Below are 21,073 nucleotides of genomic sequence, written 5' to 3' on the forward strand. Positions count from 1 at the left end.
ACTAAAGCCTGACCTGGAGAGCTGACCTGGAAGGTTTGTTCTTAAGAGATGACTCTCCTGTCTGGCCCAGATGGTGAAAGGGGCAAAGGTATGTGACCACCCTTGGGAAGGTAATGTTGGTGAGCTTTAGTATCTTCTTCCCATTCCCATAGGGAAAAGTGAGTTGAGGTATTTTGGTACAGGAATGGGCAGGGGCTAAGCATTTCAACTTGCCTCCCATGTAACAGCTACGCTAACCCCCAGCCTCTCCTCTCTGGCCCTGTTCTTCCATCCTTCTACCCCAACCTTGGAGAACAAGATACACCTGACCATCAACACCATTCACATTTCCTTGGTTGAAGGAGAGGAACAGAGAAGAACAGAAGATGTCTCCTCCAAGATCAAATGCTCATGTCTCTTGATCTTGGCACAGGGTGGGGGTTGGACAATAGACATCAGGTGACTTCCCTCTACAAATTCTAGAGAGCTGGAGCATTAGACTTGGGGGACACTTACAATATGCCCCTTTAACACCACCAAGTAAAGACCTTTGTGGGTGGGGAGGGTCTTTTTCTTCTGAACATAAATTATGAGTTAAAGTCTCATTCCCTTGGTCCTCCTCACCCCCAAAGAGGCATGGGGTAAAGAGGCTTGGGGGCACAGTCCAGCAACCTAGTGGGAACTAGCAACCCTTCTCCCACGTTATGATGTGTGTGGACCTGGCCAGTGCCCCTCTGATCATAAGTAGTGTAATTATTATTTACTTTGTGTATTTGTTACACCATGTGTGTGATTGCCTTTGTTTGTTAAGGGTGACTGAGGAGTATGGGGGTGACAGGGGCACTGGAATGCCGGGAAAGGACTTCTTCACTGAGATCAAGGCTTCCTGGAGGGAACCATTGCAAAAAGGCCATCAGGCAGTTTTCAAGTTATGTGACAGAGGGCAAAGATGGCCATAGGGTGCTCTGAGTTTTGGGATGGTCACATGACACAATCCAGCACTTGAACCTGAAAAAAAAATAAATAAATAAAAGCAGTCAAAGAGTTTAGAATTCAGTGGTGAACTCTTCTCCCTAATCAAGCGCCACATTTCTACCTTGGAGACCAGGAACAAAAGAGGATCTGAGAAAGGATGAAACCTTGTGCTCAAGGAATAAGAACATGGGGCTCTTTGGAGCAAGAAAAAAACACTAGGGGCATTTGGAATGAGGGTGAGGACATATAGTCCAAGGGCGGATGGGCAGAGTATGGGAAAGGGAGGGGACCTAGAACAACTCTTCTCTGGAAAACTTGACCCAAAACAGTCCCAAAGATTACCAAAACCCTCTCCCAGCCTCCACATAACAGAAGATCTAAAATTTCTCTTAAGACAATCCAGCTAATGTCAGTCCCATTCTTCCATAGTTCCCTGATCCTGTTTCCTTAACTAAATTTCACCAAAATGCACAAACCAAACCTACATAGCCATTCAAATTGTTAATGTACCAAGATGGCTAGGCATCTCAAATAGTCTTTGATTCACCATAAAAATGTCTCCCATGTACCTAAAACAAAAGAATCTTGCCTAACTCACATTTGAAAAAGAACAAGGACAGCTCCTGTTACACTGACCTGATCCATAATGGGGGCCAGGGCCACTGCGGGGTCAGTGTGCCACCACACTCTCCCTGTCCTATCAGTTCTGTCAGTAGACTGACCCCACCGCAGACCAACTACAAGAGTGAGGTTGAGGGAAGATAAAAGTGCTACACATGGTATCTTCCCAAGGAATTGTTTTATCCACACCTACTCCTAGCTTTTGGCTTGAGCTAAAAATAGGTTTTCTCCCTCACTGCTCACTGTTTCCTATGTTGAAAGGACACCCAGAAGAGATTGCCAGATGACTTTTATCCCTAAACAACCTCCAACCCAATGCATGAGTAGCTAGCTATCCTATACTGTTCCTTGGCCTGTTTGTTGGATGTCAGGGCCCCAAGCTAAGAACCAGCAGGCAGTAGCATTTACAGCTTCTGATCTGTAGTGAGGCAGAAGCAGGGAAGTCGATGCCCCAGGCTACAAGGTCAGATTTCCTGCCTATGAGGTGGGGGTAAAGGAGCAACTGGGACTCCCACCTCTTCCCACTCTCAAAACCCCTAAATGCACCTATACATGCAGTGCTCCCCCCCCCAACACTTTCAAATGAGTCCACTCAGCTCCCTCCCTACCCTCTGGCTGGAACCTACTCAGGGAAAAGAAGTATTTCCACTGTAAATCACCTAGTAAAAGAGCTTATTGAATGATTACTATGCAAACTATGGTAAGCAAATTGTGCTGAGTATATAATCTATTATCATTTCTCAGAGCAACCTTCACAATAGGGTCACTTGCTGTTCGTACAGTCTGGAAAGAGTCATGGAATGATCTGTCCAGTCTCAGAGCCAGCAGAGCTAGATCTTAGAACGAATTACACCTAAGTACCACACAATATTCTACTCTATTAATAGTAATCTAAGAAGTCGAAAAACTAAAGGCAAAGAAAGCAAAGGACAAGAAAAGAAATAAAGAGAAAGCTGGGATCCACCTTGGGCACAAAAGGTCTGCAAAGGTGTGAAACCTGCCATTATTTTTCAATCCCTCTGAAACAAAAAACAAGAATGTGGACATGTAGCAAGAAGGGGAGGTTACATTTTAGTGGATTTCAATAATCAGAGGGGACAACATTGTCTGTCAGAGGTCCACATGGAAGAGAATAGAGAAAAAGTTATTCTCCCTTATATAAGTTCCTTCCTTCCCCCTCATCTGTTTCTCGTGTCAGACATGGCAATAGGACTCAACCCCAAGAAGTCCTGCTCTTATTCACATCTTCCTTCCTATAGCTCTCACCCCTACAAAAGCTTCTAGTGTTGTATATTCAAAAGTTCCCAAGAGTTGGGGTAGGGGGAAGGGCAATTTAGAGTGATGGTGGAGAAAAAGAGACCGATCCCATGGTTCTTAGAGAACCATAAAAAGGTGCAGATTTACAGCTGAGGAAGCTAGTTCCCTCCATATCTTTTATAGACTCCCTCATTAAGAGCTCCCAGGTATGCAGAGAATGTCACAGCTTCAGGACAGGGAAAAGACTGGAGTCAGTTAACTGCATATGAATCCTAGATCAACTACACCAGGGCGACTGGGGGATAGGAAGGAAGGGTACTTGGATCCCAGATAAAGAACTGCAAGCCTGGATGCTTTTAAAGGGACTTACTATTTTAAGACTGAATTAGTAAAAAAGACATAGGCATCCTGAACGTTCATGCTCAAGAAGTATGCATGGAATGACTACCATGAGACAGGAAGAGGAGGATTTGGTGATCAGACTTGGAGGTGAGAGACTTATTGACAGAACAGCTGCTGGAACAGGATGAAAAAAGTTTTTAAAAATCCACAAATTGAGAAAAAACAGTATCAAAGATTTGGGGTAGTGAGTTGAGTGGGGAAAGAATGATTAAGCTTCAGAAAGAGAATCCTGGGGTAAGGCTGAATACCCTTTTGGAAGGTTTTAGAAGATAGAGACAAAGTGAAGAACACTTCTGAAGGACCCAGTGTTCTATTTCTTTACCTATTTCTTATTTTCCCATCCTTGGGTAGAAAACCCTTACTGAATCTATAATCTCTCTCAAGCTACAAAACAACTAATTTCCTGTGGTTCTGTTTTCAGAGAGAAATAGAGAGAGAGAAAAGTTAGCCTCAAGATCAGGGCCTGGAGAAAAGAAAAGGCAGGCAAACAGAAGGGGCCAGAGGGAAGGGAGGGAAGGAAATGTTTAACCAGTGTTCCCTTTTGTTCACCTCTCCAAAATCAAATTGGGGCAAAATTCACAATAAATGGGCAATCTTTGCATCTGCTCTCCAAGGCACAGTTTTCCTAAAGCATCTAAACTTAGGTCCCTGCCCTACTCAGCAACCAAAGAGACTTTGTGGAAAGAGATTCTTGTTAGGAAGGGGATCAAACCATTACTTTTCTATTCTATTAATCACAAAACCAGACAGGTTATAGTAGAAATGGAAATAAGGAATTACACCACAGCAACACAGGATCTGATCAAGGTATCAAAGTCTTCAGGTAAGGTGCCAGGCTCTTAATTCTCAAAACAAACAAAAACCAACCTGATACAGATGTCCAGAAATAAAGATCAAGAGGAGAAACCCTACACCAACATACCCAAAAAGAAAAGTAGCATGTCTCAGACCTTGGTGAAACATTAAATGCAAATAGGCAGCCTGCTTGGAGAGAGTCAAACCTTTCTAAGTAGGAGGCTCAGCAAGGAAAACGGATTTTGGTAATATTTAAGAAACGCTGAGACTAAAACTGTATATTTCTGTAATGGAAGAAGACAAACTAGCACAGGACTCGATTAGAAAATAGAAACCAGGGTGCCCGAATGGCTCAGCCGTTAAGCGTCTGCCTTCGGCTCAGGTCATGATCCCAGGGTCCTGGGATCGAGCCCCGCCATCAGGCTCCCTGCTCCGCGGGAAGCCTGCTTCTCCCTCTCCCACTCCCCCTGCTTGTGTTCCCTCTCTATCTCTCCCTCTGTCAAATAAATAAACAAAATCTTTAAAAAAAAGAAAAGAAAATAGAAACCTCCAGGGGCACCTGGTTGGTTCAGTCAAAAATCATGCAGCTTTTAATCTCTTTATCTTGGGGTCCTGAGTTTGAGCCCCATGCTGGGTGTAGAGATTACTTACACACACATACACACAAAACTTAAAAAAAAAAAAAAAAAGTAGAGGTCCCCAGTCCACTGCTCATATTCCCAATAATCTAGACAACAATACTTAACACCTTTAACATCCTGTCATGCTTTGAAGCCCTACACTTTCTTCTAGCTCTGAGGCATACCCAGCCCATCTCCTTTCCTGAACTGCACAACCAACAGGGTCCTACATATTGGCCTTGGCTGAAACCAGACAGTATCTCACCAGGTCACTCTTGAAAACAGAGCCCTTCTGGACTCCATTCCATAACAGACTAGCAATCATCAGCCCTTATATTTATATCCTTTACACCTAAAACTCAGTGTTCCCCCTATTTTACCCCAATGGGTCATGCCAACCTGCCGAAGCAAAGATTCAGGGTGAAACTGGCCTCTTCATGGCGGACAAAAAGTATAAGGATGCCTGTGAGTATGAGAGAAGGGAATAAACAGGCCTAAAGGAACAGACTCAAATCCGTTTCCTTGTTCTCTTTTCTAAAGAATGAAGGCATTATGGCTAATTCCCTGTAATATTTGTCCCTGAAGCACCCCTTATCTGGTCTAATCTGGCTCTAAGAACCCAAAGGAGCACCTTATAAAACACATTGTTTTCTATTTGTTTTTTATTAACAAGCAAAATAATAATTAAAAAACAACAACAACCACCTTAAAGTTGGAACAGCAATGAGTCAAATTGCTGCTGAAGTTCCTGGATGTACCCAGGGTACATGCTCTCTCACTGCGAGGCAGAACCCAGGCACGTGACTGTGCATTTAGGTATACATATGACCAAGAAAAGTCAGAGAGATGGAAACCACTGGAGAACAGAAAGCATTAAGAGCTTTTCATCAGGCAATCCCAAAGCGCTCTGCCCTTTTCCTCTTCTTTGCCTGTGAGAAAGAAGCAAGAAGAAAAAAATTAGATTGCAAGACAACAGTGGCCTGGGTTCCTGGCTGCTTTAATCCAAACTCACATGAACTATCATAAGGTCCAAGAAGGAGGGAAGACACAGGCTCACACTTGGCAGCCAGAGATTTCATTCCTGAATCTCTCTAGTTATCCAGTTAGAGTTGGGGAGGTTTGGTGGGAAAGAAGGGGAGAAGACTGCAGGGAGTAGGGGGTGGGGGAAGTGGAGGAAGAGAGTAATAGTAGATTCCTGAAGGAGAGAGGGCTACTCAGCCTTATATCGAGTTAGTCTGGAAACAATGGACTCTTAACAGACTGGGGAATCTTCCAGTCAGTGCAGAGATGGGAGATCTCAGAGGACAAAGGGTTGACTGATGCTATTTTTTCATGGAGAAGGTGAAGGGGATGCCTCCCTAGGCAGTAAGACCCAAGCAGGAACTACTCCTTGGACCTCCAAATCCAGAGAGAGGCATATAAATCTTCAGTGCCAACAGAGTAAATGGGAAGGAGGGGAGTCCTCAACATGGATCTCTTTAAGGGAGTCAGCACTGGAGAGAGGCACAAAATGAGAAGTGGGGGAGGAGAGAAAGACTTTTTGTTCTGGGAGTGCCTGAAAACAGGGGTGAGTCCTTCATCCTCATTCTAACCACTGCCCCCAGCAAAGAGGGGACTTTTTTTCTCTAAGAGAGGGAGGTAGGGGAGGGGCAGAGGGAGAAAAAAGAATCTTATGCAGGCTCCACACCCAGTGCAGAGCCCAAAGCGGGGCTCGATCTCATAACCCCGAGATCATGACCAGAGCCAAATCAAGAGTTGGATGCATAACTGACTGGGCCACCCAGGCACCCAGGGACTTTTTTTTTCCATTCCATTCACACAGGAGGTATAATTTAGATTTAAAAAGAAAAGATGAGTGTGTTTAAGCCCAGCCCACTCTACCTGGATTACTGACACAATTCTTTGGAATCAAATAAATTAGTCATCTGGTTCATGTGAACTCCATCAACCTCTGAAGTTACTACTCCCTTACATGCACTGACTCTCCCAACAAAAGCTACTATTGTTGCCAACCAACAAAATCATCTGCCTTATCTTGGAGAAGCCAAATGTACTACCTTAGTAAAAACCTGACTGGTTCAACAGTTTCCTTGGCAAAGAGGGAATAACTTTACTAGAATTAAAACAAGACTTTAAGTTTACTTCTAGCTCATCCTGGCAAGTCAATAAGTAAGCTGATACTTAACAACAGGTAATGTTTTATCCTGAATTAGTAGCACAAAGAATACAAAGTCTTTCAAGTTTCTTCCTTACTGGAGATGTAAACTGATCAAACTGCAAAATTTTCAGTGTTTATTTACAAGACTCATTCTGATATTTATTCATAAAAAGACTTTATAAGATTTTGAGTGTGTGAGGTAACAGATTTTCAAAGGTCATCTCCAGGGCTGCCTGGCTGGCTCAGTTGGTAGAGCGTGCAACTCTTGAACAGGGTCGTGAGTTCAAGCCCCACGCTAGGTGTGGAGCCTACCTTAAAACAAACAGAAGCCATCTCCAGAAGTAGATGGAAAGAAGTAAATTTGGATTAAAGGAAGAAAGAACATTGCAAATGCTTCAACCACCCAAGAAATTTTTAGAGTTCTAAACATATTCACTATTTCAACTCTTCTTTATGTACACCACAGGTGACGCTTTAGGTCTCCATTATAGATACTCTCTCTTTTTTTAAGTAATCTCTATGCCCAACATGGGGCTGGAACTCTCAATGCCAGGATCAAGAGTCACATGCTCTACCAAATGAGCCAGTGCCGCCATTACAGATATACCCTTTTTTTTTTTAAGCTTTTTATTTATTTATTTGAGAGAGAGAGAATTAGAGGGAACACAAGAGGGAAGAGAGTCAGAGGGAGCAGCAGACTCCCTGCCGAGCAGGGAGCCCGATGTGGGACTCGATCCCGGGACTCCAGGATCATGACCTGAGCCGAAGGCAGTCGCTTAACCAACTGAGCCACCCAGGCGCCCTTATAGATATACTCTTAAATCACCAAATCAATGTTGTCTGTCAAAACTCTGAGTAGTCTTGCCAATGCTCAGGGTCTCAGTTAATGTGAGTTACTCCCAAGGAAGCTGGGATATGGATAAACACAAGTTTAAAAAAAAAAAAAGGCCACTTTTTCATTTAAGAAACTAGTTATAAATAAAGTGATAAGAACAAGAGGTCTCATTTGAGTCCATTGAGGTAATTCCAGAGGGGAGTTAGGCACAACTATACTTGTGTCTGAGTTGGATAAGCCTTCATTAAATGATCAAAGAAATATGGCTAGCAGATAATCAGAGACACTGCTACTTACTAAATATATGACAGGCTCTGTGTCAAGCATTTTACATAGTATCATCCCTTTTTACATAAAATAATTTCAAGTTTAAAATAACACTTCGAGGTAGGTATTTATTATCTCTACTTCCCAGATGATGAAACTGAGTCTCAGAGAACTGCCTAACTTGAAGTAATACTAAGTGGCAGAGTCATTTTTCAAATCCAAGCCTTTGTGATTCCAAATCTTGTGCTCCTTTCTAGGCTAAATGGCTCTAACACCGAATTAAGTACACTGATGGAATTCAATGTGGCTACTTTATCCAGAAAACAGATATTAAGCAAAGAATAAAAAGATCTTATTATTTGGGCACTTAAGAAGTAGGCCAGGGAAATAACATTTCTTCACCCTCACTTCCTTTCAAGAAAGGGCTCTATGAAGCACTCTAGGTATATTTTACCTCTGTATCCTCTGTGGTTCCTGTTCCAGCTGAACTTGTAACAATCCCAAATCGCTCCTTCCTCTTTTTCAGTTTTTCATCATCTTCAGACTATTCAGGGACAAAGAAAAGAATTGAAACAAGCTAGCCTCCCACTCATGAGATAAAAGAGAATGAAATTATAACTTTTTTTTTTAAGATTTTATCTATTTGACAGAGAGACACAACAAGAGAGGGAACACAAGCAGGGGGGAGTGGGAGAGGGAGAAGCAGGTTTCCTGCTAAGCAGGAAGCCCGATGTGGGGCTCGATCCCAGGACCCTGGGACCATGACCCGAGCCGAAGGCAGACTATGACTGAGCCATCCAGGTGTGCCTGAAATTATAACTTAATGGTCACAATATGCCAGCCAACCTTGTGCCAAAAAGTAAGGATCACACAAACAAAAAATAGACAGGGACCTGAATAAGGAAGCATATAGTATGTTGTCCCTAAGAATGACTAAAAACGGGCTCCTGGGTGGCTCAGTTGGTCAAGCGTCCGCCTTTGGCTCAGATCATGATCCCAAGGTCCTGGGATTGAGCCCCACGTCAGGCTCCCTGCTCAGCGGGGAGTCTGCTTCTACCCCGCCTTCCCGCTCGTGCTCTCTCTCACTGTCTCTCTCAAATAAATAGATAAAATATGTATGTATTAAAAAAAGAAGAACTGGGGCGCCTGGGTGGCTCAGTGGTTAGGCGTCTGCCTTCGGCTCAGGTATGATCTCGGGTCCTGGGATTGAGACCCACATCGGGCTCCCTGCTCCGCGGGAAGCCTGCATCTCCCTCTCCCACTCCCCCTGCTTGTGTTCCCTCTCTTGCTGTGTCTCTCTGTCAAATAAATAAACAAAATATTAAAAAAAAATGACTAAAAACTTAATTTTAAGTAGTACTTCAATATTCATAAGACACATGGAATCAAGAAAACATAAGAAATACCCATACAACAAATTTCTGCAGAAATTCTTGTGGTTCAGAGATATGGAACACTAAGGCTTCAGTAACATCTGAGGACAAAAGGTTGGTAAAAGGCACCCAAACTACTTGTTGAACACTGCTTACAAGTTCCATTTACTTGCCAAGGGATGGAAGGGAAAGAGGCCAGAGTGGTATTTCTGAAGAATGTACAAAAGAAAGCCAAGCATTATGAATGCCCAGCAGTGTCACAGAAGGCTCTGAATAGTTTGAAATGATTGGGGGGGGCTGGGGGGTGCAGAGGGAAGGGAGAGAATTCTAAAGCAGACTTCCCACTGAGTATGGAGCCCAATGCAGGGCTTGATCCCAGGACCCTGAGATCATGACCTGAGTCAAAATCAAGAGTAGGGAGGGGGGCTGGGTGGCTCAGTCAGTTAAGTGTCTGCCTTCAGCTCAGGTCATGATCTGGGAGTCCCAGGATCCAGCCCAAGTCAGGCTCCTTGCTCAGTGGGGAGTCTGCTTCTCCCTCTCCCTCTGCTCCTACCCCTGCTCCTTCTCTCTCTCACTCACTCTCTCAAATAAATAAAATCTTAAAAAAAAAAATCAAGAGTTGGACACTTAACCGACTGTGCAATCCAGGTGCCCCCCAAAAAACTATTCTTGTTTATAATAATCAGAAATTAGGGATGCCTGGGCGGCTCAGTCAGTTAAGTGTCTGCCTTCGGCTTGGGTCATGGTCCCAGGGTCCTGGGATCCAGTCCCACATCGGGCTCCCTGCTTGGTGGGGAGCCTGCTTCTCCCTCTGCCTGCCACTCCCACTCCCCCTACTTGTGCGCACTTTCTCTCTCTGACAAATAAATAAATAAAATCTTTAAAAAAATTAAAATAATGATGAATAATATTACAGTCACTAACATCTGGGTGCTCACTTTGTGCCAGGTACTGTACAAAGTTCTTTACATGCGATATCTCATTTACTTATTTTTTTTAGGTTTATTCATTTATTTATTTATTTTTATTAATCTCTACACCCAATGCGGGGCTTGAACTCATGGCCCCAAGATCAAGAGTCGCATGCTTTTCCAACTGAGCCAGCCAGACACTCCTCATTTACTTCTTATAATAATCTCAAACATAGTAGGCACTATGACATACAGAGTAGGTCCTACGACTAAACCCATTTCATAGATAGGAGACTTGCAGAAACTAAGTAACCTGCCCAGTCTCACAAGTAGTAAGTGGCAGAGAGCCAGGAATGGAATCCAGGACATTTTACTTATTTACCATCTCCTCAGGTATCTCACATAACCCTTTCTTTGGAAGAATAGTAGCAGAATGGAAGAAGTGCTTAATTCCCGAAGGAAAAAGGATCACTAGGATCCTTGGCTAAAGGCAGCTGTAAACTAGTTCGACCACTTCCATATCACTCCAATAACCTGCGTCAATGCTAGGACCCCATCCCCTTCCTACCATAACATATGCCTCCAGTTTATAACTATCTGGGATCTAGGGAAAGGACTCCAGTTTGTAATCCTGCACTAAAGATTTTCTCAACTGAATTTGTTTCTAATTTTGCCTAACTGCCTACTCCATCTGTTGAACTGTAATAAAAGAATTAGGAAGATTTCCAATGAACACAGCCCTCGTATATTTTTCCTTACCAAAGTTACTAGGAAAAGTTTTCTTTAATTTGTCTACCACCATTAAGATAAAGTAAGAGATAAATATGGAGCACTCAAAATGAGAATCTCTATAGACTATTCTAGATGAAATATTTCCATTTCACTAAGTCTCCAGGCCAAGCAGAGTGTTAGGAGTAATAAAAGGAGCATCCCATATCCTTCTTGAGGAAAGGCAGGACTAGACCCTATACTGCTGAACTACTACTACATACTTTTTTTAAATTAATTAATTTATTTATTTGACAGAGAGAGACACAGCGAGAGAGGGAACACAAGCAGGGGGAGTGGGAGAGGGAGAAGCAGGCTTCCCGCTGAGCAGGGAGCCCGATTGGGGCTCCTGGCATCATGACCTGAGCCGAAGGCAGACGCTCAATGACTGAGCCACCCAGGCGCCCCAACTACATACTTATTTTCATTCAGTTCAGAGGTAGGGTTATTTCAGCAAATTGAAATCACAGAGAGGGAGATGGTACTTTCAAAACCCAGATGTTTTTTCAGCACAAACCCTGGGGCCACTCCCTTCGCAAATCTCATCACAAAGCCTATGTCTATTTAGAATGTGTGGGACAGCCTTTTCTCTGGTTCTCTATTTTGCTACAACCTGAAATAGGGATTTTGACTTCCAAATTAAATTTTCTGTGCTTCCTTTTGAGCTCAAAGGTGAGGAAAGACAGAGGGAGGAAAGAAGAGAGGGTACACTTCTCTAGCCACTAAGGCTAAGGTCAGAGAGTTCCCCATGAGCTTCCCTTTTTAATCAGACCTTTGGTGTCTCTCCTGGACATCCAGGCAGAGCATCTGCTACAAATCTACCAGGGTCTCTAGGGAAAAAAATACAATACAGATCCTCCCACCCCCCCTACAAACAGCCTGCCCACCCCTCACCCGCAGAGACCAGTGAGGGTTTTATTTATTTTGTGCATGCCTGCCCTTCCCTCCCTACCCAGAGCCCCTCAGCTTCCCTCCTAAAGCCTCTTTCCCCCTTGCCCCGCAGGGAAAGTGCACAACAGGCCCAGTAAATCAACACAGTTCTAATGATCTCTCTCACTTGACCCTTCTAGCGTGACGGTGTCGCATGGAAACAAACGTACAATAAACTTCACTCCATCTTTAGCTCCTTGCTGACAGGTTTTGATTCATGGGATGGTGAGACCCATCTGAGGGAAATTACCTCGATCAAAACGCATCTCTCTCTGCATTCATCAGGCCAATGCTCCCTCAGGCCATGCTCAAGTGCACAAATGGGGTTGTGCATCTGCAGGCAGCACTGACCCCTCTAGCTCACTGTCATATGCATTTGCAAACCTTTCCCTTCTTCAATCCTCCTCCACTTCCCTCCCACAACCCCTTAACCATTAACAAATCTTTTTTCTTCCCATGTATGCTCCTGTGTGGGAAGAACTGTGCTGGAATCTGGAGTGCCCTTATTTCCTATCAGTGGAAACTCCTCAAAACATACAACCTGCATTCAAAACCAGAGGAGGAACCTGTCCTCATTGACTAAACACAGGCCTTGGATGTTCAGATTGATCCATTTACTTTACTTGCTCATCTTCTCACTCAAAATTTAAATAGCAAGCCAACTAACTGACATCAGTAACTTCAGCATACATAATCCTCCTATCTCCCAATAGCTGCCTTGTTTTTCTTTTTAAAAGTTCATGGATAAAAATGAGAAAAAGAGTTGTGCAAAAGAGGAGAGAGCCCATATACAAAGCACAGGATGGAAAGCAGAACATAATACAGCCAAATACCCCCATGAGTCACTATCACTGTATTTTCCATCATGGAATAAGATAATTCTTTTTTTTTTTTTTTTTGGAATAAGATAATTCTAAACTGAGCTCTTCAGACAATATCTTCAACTTTTCAAATTCACTTTTCTTCTTGTTTCCCTTTCATATTTGGAAAATCCTCAGGCAACATAAAGCAAACAATGCCTGCTGGAGGAAAAGATTGAGACATTCAAGGCTGCCCCAAGATACAAATTACATGTGTGAAAGCACGGCTCAGAATATAGGGATTCATAAAAGTACTCAATAAATGGTAGCTATTATTTCTACTGCGACCTTTCTCCTGGTCTTTGAAATTTCAAAGTGTGAAAACACCAACAAAATTTTGAAGCTAACAATGTCATTCGTTCATCTTCTACATTAGAAGGAAAGTCATCAAGGGCGCCTGGGTGGCTAAGTCAGTTAAGTGTCTGACTTTGGCTCAGGTCATAATCTCAGGGTGCTAGGATCAAGCCCTGCAAGGGGCTCCCTGCTCAGCGGGGAGTCTGTGTGTCCCTTTCCCTCTCCTTCTGTCTCTCCCCCGCTTGTGCTCTGTCTCTCTCTCAAGATAAATAAAATCCTTTTTTTTTAAAAGATTTTATTTATTTATCCGTCAGAGAGAGAGAGAGAGAGAGCACAAGCAGGGGGAAGGGCAGGCAGAGGGAGAAGCAGATTCCCCACTGAGCAAGGAGGCCGATGCAGGATTCCATCCCAGGACCCCGAGACCACGACCTGAGCTGAAGGCAGATGCCTAACCGACTGAGCCACCCAGGTGTCCCTCAAATAAAATCTTAGGAAAAAAGGGGGGAGTGGGGGGATGGGTTAGCCCAGTGATGGGTATTGAGGAGAGCACGAATTGAATGGAGCACTGAGTGTTACACGCAAACAATGAATCACGGAACACTGTATCAAAAACTAATGATGTAATGTATGGTGACATAACATAAAAAAAAAAAAGGAACAGATAAAGACGTGGTGCATATATACAAAGGAAAATTACTCAACCATCAAAAAGAATGAAATCTTGCCATCTGCAACAACATGGATGGAACTAGAAGATATGATGCTAAGCGAAGTAAGTCAGAGAAAGACAAAGACCGTATGATATCACTCACGTGGAATTTAAGAAAAAAACAGATGAACACAGGGGAAGGGAAGGAAGAATAAAATACGATGAAAATTGAGAGGGAGGCAAACCAGAAGAGATGCTGAATTCTAGCAAACAAACTGAGGGCTGCTGGAGGGGAGGTGGGTAGGGGAAAGGGATAACTGGGTGATGGACATTAAAGAGGGCATTTGAGGTAATGAGCACTGGGTGTTATATGCAACTGATGAATCACTAACTAAGAAAAAAAAGCAAAGTCATCAAAAGTAGGTAAGAATCTTGGGGTGCCTGGCTGGCTCAGTCAGAAGAGCATGTCACTCTTGATCTCAGGGTTGTGAAATTTGAGCCCCACATTGTGTGCAGCAATTACTTAAATGAATAAATAAATAAAAGTTAAAAAAAAAAAGTAGGTAAGAATCAGACCCATTACCAAGACAACAAGAAAATTCCCATAGCTCTAAGGCAAGTAAGTATTTGGACTGATGAGTAGATTTAGGGTTAAAGTGGCAGAATAAGTAACCAGCCAACCACAGTCTTCTCCACCAGTGGTACTATTAACCATCTTCTCCTTCTGAAACCCTAAAAAAATCTATGCTGCCAGACTTTACTGATTTCATGAAACTTAATAATTAATGAAAAAAAAAATCTAGGTAATAATCCAAGGGAACAGAGCAAGGATCCAAACTCTAACTCTGCAGATCCAATCTTAGGTACTCTAAAGGTCCCAAATGAATTGCTTTCAATGAATTACAGACATCAGTTTCCACCAACATTTTAAGTAACACCATTAATCCATTCAAAATTAATCCATTCATCCACTAGTCATTCAAATATCCACTGAGTGTCTACCTTAGGTTAGGCACTATTCTGGCATTGGGAACAGAGAGGAATAAAACAAAGATCCTTAACCTCATGGGACTTATGAATTTAAGATTGAGTTACAATAAAGATGCATGCCATTGTTCATTGCATTATTGCATTATGAGGACCCATGGGGAAATCTTCTTTCTGGTCCCCAGATGTAGAGTAATTATGTTTTTGCTGAACAACTTGTAAGTTTTTATCTTCTCAACCCTGTGAATCACTATAAACACTTCTAACCGTTTTCCTCTTTCTACTGACAGCTCTAAAATTTGGAGCCATGGGGTGCCTGGGTGGCTCAGTCGGTTAAGTGTCTGCCTTTGGCTCGGGTCATGATCCCAGGGTCCTGGGATCGAGCCCCACATCAGGCTCCCTGCTCAGTGGGAAGTCTGCTTCTCCCTCTGCCTCTGCCTGCCGCTCTGCCTACTTGTGCTATCTCTCTGTCAAATAAATAAAATCTTTAAAAAAACAAATCTGGAGCTAAATGTGTAGTCTCTCTGGCAAGCGGTTTTGAAAATATTTGCTATTAGCCAGAAGTATTTAGGTGAGAGAGAAGTACTGAGGTAAGATCCAAAGACAAGGATCCAACACCCAGATCCCAAGGCAGAAACTTAAAAAAGTACAGTTAGTTACAGGGTTGCTGCTGGCCCCTTAAGAACTTATTCTTCTCTAAATATAATGGGATTAATTAAAAAATACTTCAGTACCCCAAGAAGGAAAAGGAGAGGGAAAGGAAGCACCAAGTTACTACTAGAAATTTTATTTTATTTTTTTAAAGATTTTATTTATTTGTCAGAGAGAGAGAGACAGAGAACACAAACAGAGGGAGCAGCAGAGGGAGAAGCAGACTCCCCGCCGAGCAGGGAGCTCAATGAGGGACTCGATCCCAGGCCCCCAGGATCATGACCTGAGCCGAAGGCAGACGCTTAACTGACTGAGCCACCCAGGCATCCCTATTACTAGAAATTTTAAATTAAGGACTCTTGTGAATGGTTTCTATGGCATATATACTGTAGCCAGGAATTAAGTCCCAAATGGAAGATCAGCTGCAACAACTGGCAGCCTGAACATCATAGATACTTTCTAAAGTGAATGTTTCGTTCTATGGCAAAGAATTCCAAGGATAAGATCTCTACCCAAGATGGAGCAGACTGTAGCTTTGTTATCTTCCAAACCCAACCTGCTTCTTCAAGATACAAATTCTAGGGCGCCTGGGTGGCTCAGTCGTTGGGTGTCTGCCTTTGGCTCAGGTCATGATCCCAGGGCCCTGGGATCGAGTCCCGCATCGGGCTCCCTGCTCTGCAGGGAGCCTACTTCTCCCTCTCCCACTCCCCCTGCTGTGTTCCTGCTCTCGCTATCTCTCTGTCAAGTGAATAAATAAAATCTTAAAAAAAAAAAAATCTCGGGAGAGCGGGCGGGGCCGGGTTCGGCGGCGTTCGGCAAGAACCAAAGTGAGACTGCAGACTGGGCGGGACTCAACAGGGTCGAACAGCCATGCCCAAGTACTGCCGGGCTCCGAACTGCTCCAACACTGCGGGCCGACTGGGCGCTGACAACCTCCCTGTGAGCTTCTACAAGCTGTCCTAAACTTCGCCATTTGGAGTTAGAGCAGTAAAAATGAAACATCTCACTTAATGTCTGGAGGAGTTGTCATTTTGACACTGAGAAGCAACCCCAGTTGCTTCTGTCCAGGTGCAGAGCTTCAGGTGCTGACAGCTGCCACAGGACAGACTGGCCAGAACTCAATTGTGTGGCCACCCCTGGCTGCATATGAAGCTCGAAAAAGGGATCTTCATCTTGGACAGTCTTGAGTCTCAGATAATATCCACCCACTCCCACAGGGAAAGCTTTTATTTAGTTCATTTTTTAAGCTTTAATTTTTAATTTGTATTTTTAATTGTCAAATACATATAAAATCTACCATCATAGCCATTTTTTAATATACAGCTCAGTAATATTAAGGATATTCTCATTATTGTGCAACCAGTCTTCAGAACCTTGTCATCTTGCAAGACTGAAACTCTATACCTGTTGAACAACAGATCCCAATTTCCTACTCCCCCCAGCCCCTGGAAACCACTGTTCTATTTCTTTTTCTATGAATTTGACTACTCTAGATACCTCATAAAAAAAAAAAAAAAAAATCTCCTTCATCATAACTTAAAAAAAAAAAAAAGATACAAATTCAAGAGAACATTTTTCAAAACTTACTAGTCTTACCCTGAATACAATAAAGAAGACCACTCCAAGCTTAGTGTGCCAGGGTTATTTGCTCTGCCAAAAGGAGCCCACTTTGATTTAATTAGCACTCCATGGGCTATGTACTGAAAGCATATATCTTCTTCAATTTTATTACCAGTGCCACTCTGGATCATAAAAAGAAACTAGGAGAGGGGTGCTTGGCTGGCTCAGTCAGCACAGTGTACAACTCTTGACTGATATCGGGGTTGTTTGAGACCCACAAGGGTTGTATAGAGTACTTAAAAAAATAAAATCTTAGGGGCACCTGGGTGGCTTGGTCAGTTAATCATCTGACTCTTGTTTTTGGCTCAGGATCCAGCCCCACCTTAGGCTCTGGCTTGAGATTCTCTCTTCCCCTCTTCCCTGCCCCTCCCCCCCAATAAATAAATTAAAATCTTTTAAAAAAATAAAACAAAATCTTAGTGGCACGTGGATGGCACAGTCGGTTAAGCATCTGACTCTTGGTTTCAGCTCAGGTCACAATCTCAGGGTCGTGAGATACAGCCCCACATCGGCTCGGGCTCACAGTGGAGTCTGCTTGAGATTCTCTCTCCCTCTCCCCTCCCGTTCGCACTCTCTCTCTAAAATACACAAATCTTTATTTTTTTTATTTTTTTAAAGGTTTTATTTGACAGAGACAGAGAGACAGCGAGAGAGGAAACACAAGCAGGGGGAGTGGGAGAAGCAGGCTCCCCGCCAAGCAGGGGGCCCAGGACCCTGGGATCACGACCTGAGCCGAAGGCAGACACTTAATGACTAAGCCACCCAGGCACCCCCAAAAATAAATCTTTAAAAAATAAAATACAATCTTTAAAAAAAAGAAGAAACTAGGAGAAACAAAACAGTGACCGAATGTAACTTAGGCTTATTTAAGGAACTGTAATTCCCAAAGCAAGAGTATTTACTGAATTTAAATATGAGATATCTTTACTATTCTCAGAGGAGACCAAACGAATTAACCAAGCCAGACATTTTTCCTGGTCAGTACAACAGCTCATTCACACATCATCCCTCCTTACGCATGTGTGAGAAGCAGAAATTACAATCTAAAGAATCCAGTCTGAGATACCTTATAAGCAGAAAAGAGCACTTCAGGGAAGCTCAGGTACTACTATGAGTTGGAGCTGGCTATTCTCCTATAACTGGTTTGTTTGTCTGTTTGTTTGTTTTTTTAAAGATTTTATTTATTTATTTGAGAGAGAGAGCACAAGTGGGGGGAGGAGTAGAGGGAGAGGAAGAAGCAGACTCCCTGCTGAGCAGGGAGCCCCAATGCAGGACTCTATCCCAGGACTCCCAGGATCATGACCTGAGCTGAAGGCAGACGCTTAAACCGACTGAGCCACCCAGGTGCCCCTGTAACTGGACCTGGGCTGAGATCAAGAGTCTATGCTTAACCAACTGAGCCACCCAGGCGCCCCCTTGTACGGCTGTTTTAACGACAGCTATTCTGCGCATTCAACACTCTTCAGTGTAAGAGTCTGCTACATATTTCCATTAGGACCTAAACTCTACCACTTTATTTACCCCACTTTAACAGTTACTTTCTCAGAAGTCTTTTCCCTGGAATGATGGGAGAGAGACTGATAGTGAACTAAGATGGTCATGTTTTGCAAAAATAACAAATAACTGTCCCCTTTTATTTTTTTAAGATTTTATTTATTTATTTGACAGAGAGAGAGAGAGGGAACACAAGCAGGGGGAGTGGAAGAGGGAGAAGCAGGCTTCCCGCTAAGCCGGGTGCCCTATGCGGGGCTCAATCCCAGGACCCTGGGATCATGACCTGAGCTGAAGGCAGACACCTAATGACTGAGCCACCCAAGTGCCCCTAACTATCCCCTGAAGATGTTAATACTACTCAGGCCAGTCTGATTTTCTAAGGGAATGTTAGGTAAGAATGAGGCAAAAAGAAAAGAATGGTGCTTTATGTCACTTTCCTGACTCTCACCGCTACATGACTGATGGCAGGATGAAAAACAGAGGCTGGGGGCTTTCAGGCGATGGTAGATTAATAATGACATGGCCTTGACTTCCCTGAGGTAAAGATTATGAAACACTCCAGGGCAAGTGGGCTTCCAATTTCATACTCTCAGGGTGAATGACAGCAACTGATGGTTTTTCTCTCAGAAACACTGCAATGCTTAAACACACAGCTGTCACCTCCCTGCCCCAGTTTCTGAAATTCATCTGAACATGTTTATTCCTGAGCCTTTATGCCAGCCAGACCACAGAACACGAGGTGGTCCTAAAAACTAATGCACAGAGCCTAACTAAGCAAGACAAAAGTGAAGGGCTGGACTAGCAAAGAGTATGCTATTTTAGCACATAGACAGTAAAGAGACACTCCAACACTCCCACACACATAACAAAAAATACACCTCCCAATACAACCATCTTACCTAGTCTCAAAAATTTTAACTGTGAGATCAGAATCAACTTTCTAGGGCCAGTAGGGTGCCAGGAACTTTAAAGCTACATGAGATTTAGAGACCACCAGGAACTGTAGGTATCTCCTCCTATCTTTACAGGATTTGAAGCCCCCAAACACAATCAGCTCAGAACCAAACACTCTTCTGAGTCACTAGCTCCCATCACTTTTTCTCTTTCTCCAAAACAAGCTCCTTCCCCCACCCCCACTCCTCTCCAACCCCAGAGGAGGTCGTCTCGGTCTTGCTCTAGCTGATTGTAGGACAAAGCAAGGCAGGTGGAGGAAATGAAGGCTTCACACTTGAGACCCCCGGAAACCAAGTTTCTATTAAAAGTCCCCACCTCCCTCCCTTAAAAGCCAGGAAGCTGCTGCTTTTAAGGATAAGCGATGCAGAGCTGGCATTCAGAAATGTCAAGAAGTCAGTAGAGGGAAGCTAAAAACATTGAGGGGAGGTAAATGCTATCTTAACCAAATATACAGATAATGAAGGGTAACAGTTACCTGAGCATTCAGAAATTAGAATGCACACTAGGAAAGCAGATTCTTTTCACCTGTGAAATCTATCTATCTATGCATCTCTATCTCTATCTATCTTTTAATGTAATCTCTTTGCCCAACGTGGGGCTCGAACTCAAGACCCAAATCTCATGCTCTACCGGCTGAGCCAGCCAGGCACCCCACCTGTAATATTTTAAAATGCAGAGTTCTAGTTTCACCCCAAACTAATAAATCTGATTCCCAAAAGGAAGAGCTTAGGGAGATGTATTTTAAAAAGGGTCCCCAGGTGACCCTTATGTGCAGCTATAGTTGGGAACAATTGCAAATGGCTCTGAGAAAGCACAGACCAGTAAGTAAATAAATAAATAAATCTCACCAAGTCCAAGCAAAGTTGCTAGTCCACTCCAGTTTTCCCCCAAAAGCACTAGGGGCCTTCCAAAAAAAGTTTATGCTTCCAGGGTATCTCAGCCACAGGGACGTGAAGAGGAAAAGAGAGCTATGAAGAAATCACAGCTGACTCTAAGGAGCGTACCTGTCTTGCTTGCCTTCATAGAACTCAAGTAGAGGAACAGAAAAACTTTTTTACAAGGGAGTTCAATACAGGAAAAACATGCCAAAACAAGATCAGGGAAAACTTCAGGTATGTAGAGGAAAGACAGAGGCAACTAGGTTGAAGCACATGAAGGTTTTTTTTCACCCCTGCAGAACTGATAGGGAGTATAAGGGGAAATATGAACAAAGTGGAGAACAGATAGGATTTGTCTTAGGGCTTATGTGTTCTGCTCATTCACTTAACAGCACTAAAGAGGTCCATCACTTAAGGCCTCTCTCATCTTACAGCTCTCTTCACTTCTAGTTGCACTTCCTCAACTACCTCATACCTAAGCATGAACATGGTAGTGAAAATTCTGTAACTGCCTCCTCTATTCTATACCTCAATGAACTCCTCACCCAGTACTTTTAAAATCCAGACAGCAAGCACTTCAAACACAGTATCTTTCTCAGTAACACATCTTCACTGCTAGGGATTTAAAACTTGTATTTCAAGTGTAGAACACCCTGAAAATACATTTCTATTTCCGTCCTAAGAATCTGATCTGGGGATGAGAAGGTAAAATGTGGTTAAAATACTATTTAAAAAATGTGAGAAAAGAGTAACAAAAAAAAAGGGAGGGGATGAAAGGAGTTAACATTTTCTAGA

The 21,073-nt window shown here is 43.2% G+C and overlaps 1 protein-coding gene across 2 annotated transcripts in view; it reads right to left on the reverse strand.

Annotated features, from left to right (window-relative positions):
• Positions 1-5,293: 5,293 nt before the first annotated feature.
• The window catches only part of SARNP (SAP domain containing ribonucleoprotein), a 45,915-nt gene continuing 30,135 nt past the window's right edge, over positions 5,294-21,073 (reverse strand). The window contains exons 10-11 of one of the 2 annotated variants that reach the window (XM_028111017.2): positions 8,364-8,453; positions 5,294-5,578 (exon numbers count right to left, since the gene is read on the reverse strand). In XM_028111017.2, the coding sequence (XP_027966818.1) occupies positions 5,537-5,578; positions 8,364-8,453 (132 nt within the window). In that variant the 3' untranslated portion in view covers positions 5,294-5,536. The remainder of the gene's footprint in view (positions 5,579-8,363; positions 8,454-21,073) is intronic. The other variant, XM_088025229.1, reaches the window with a different exon arrangement.

Source organism: Eumetopias jubatus, unplaced genomic scaffold (genome assembly GCF_037043125.1).
Source record: "Eumetopias jubatus isolate StellerSeaLion01/CBP00866 unplaced genomic scaffold, mEumJub1_p1.0 scaffold_8, whole genome shotgun sequence".
Taxonomy (NCBI): Eukaryota; Metazoa; Chordata; class Mammalia; order Carnivora; family Otariidae; genus Eumetopias; species Eumetopias jubatus.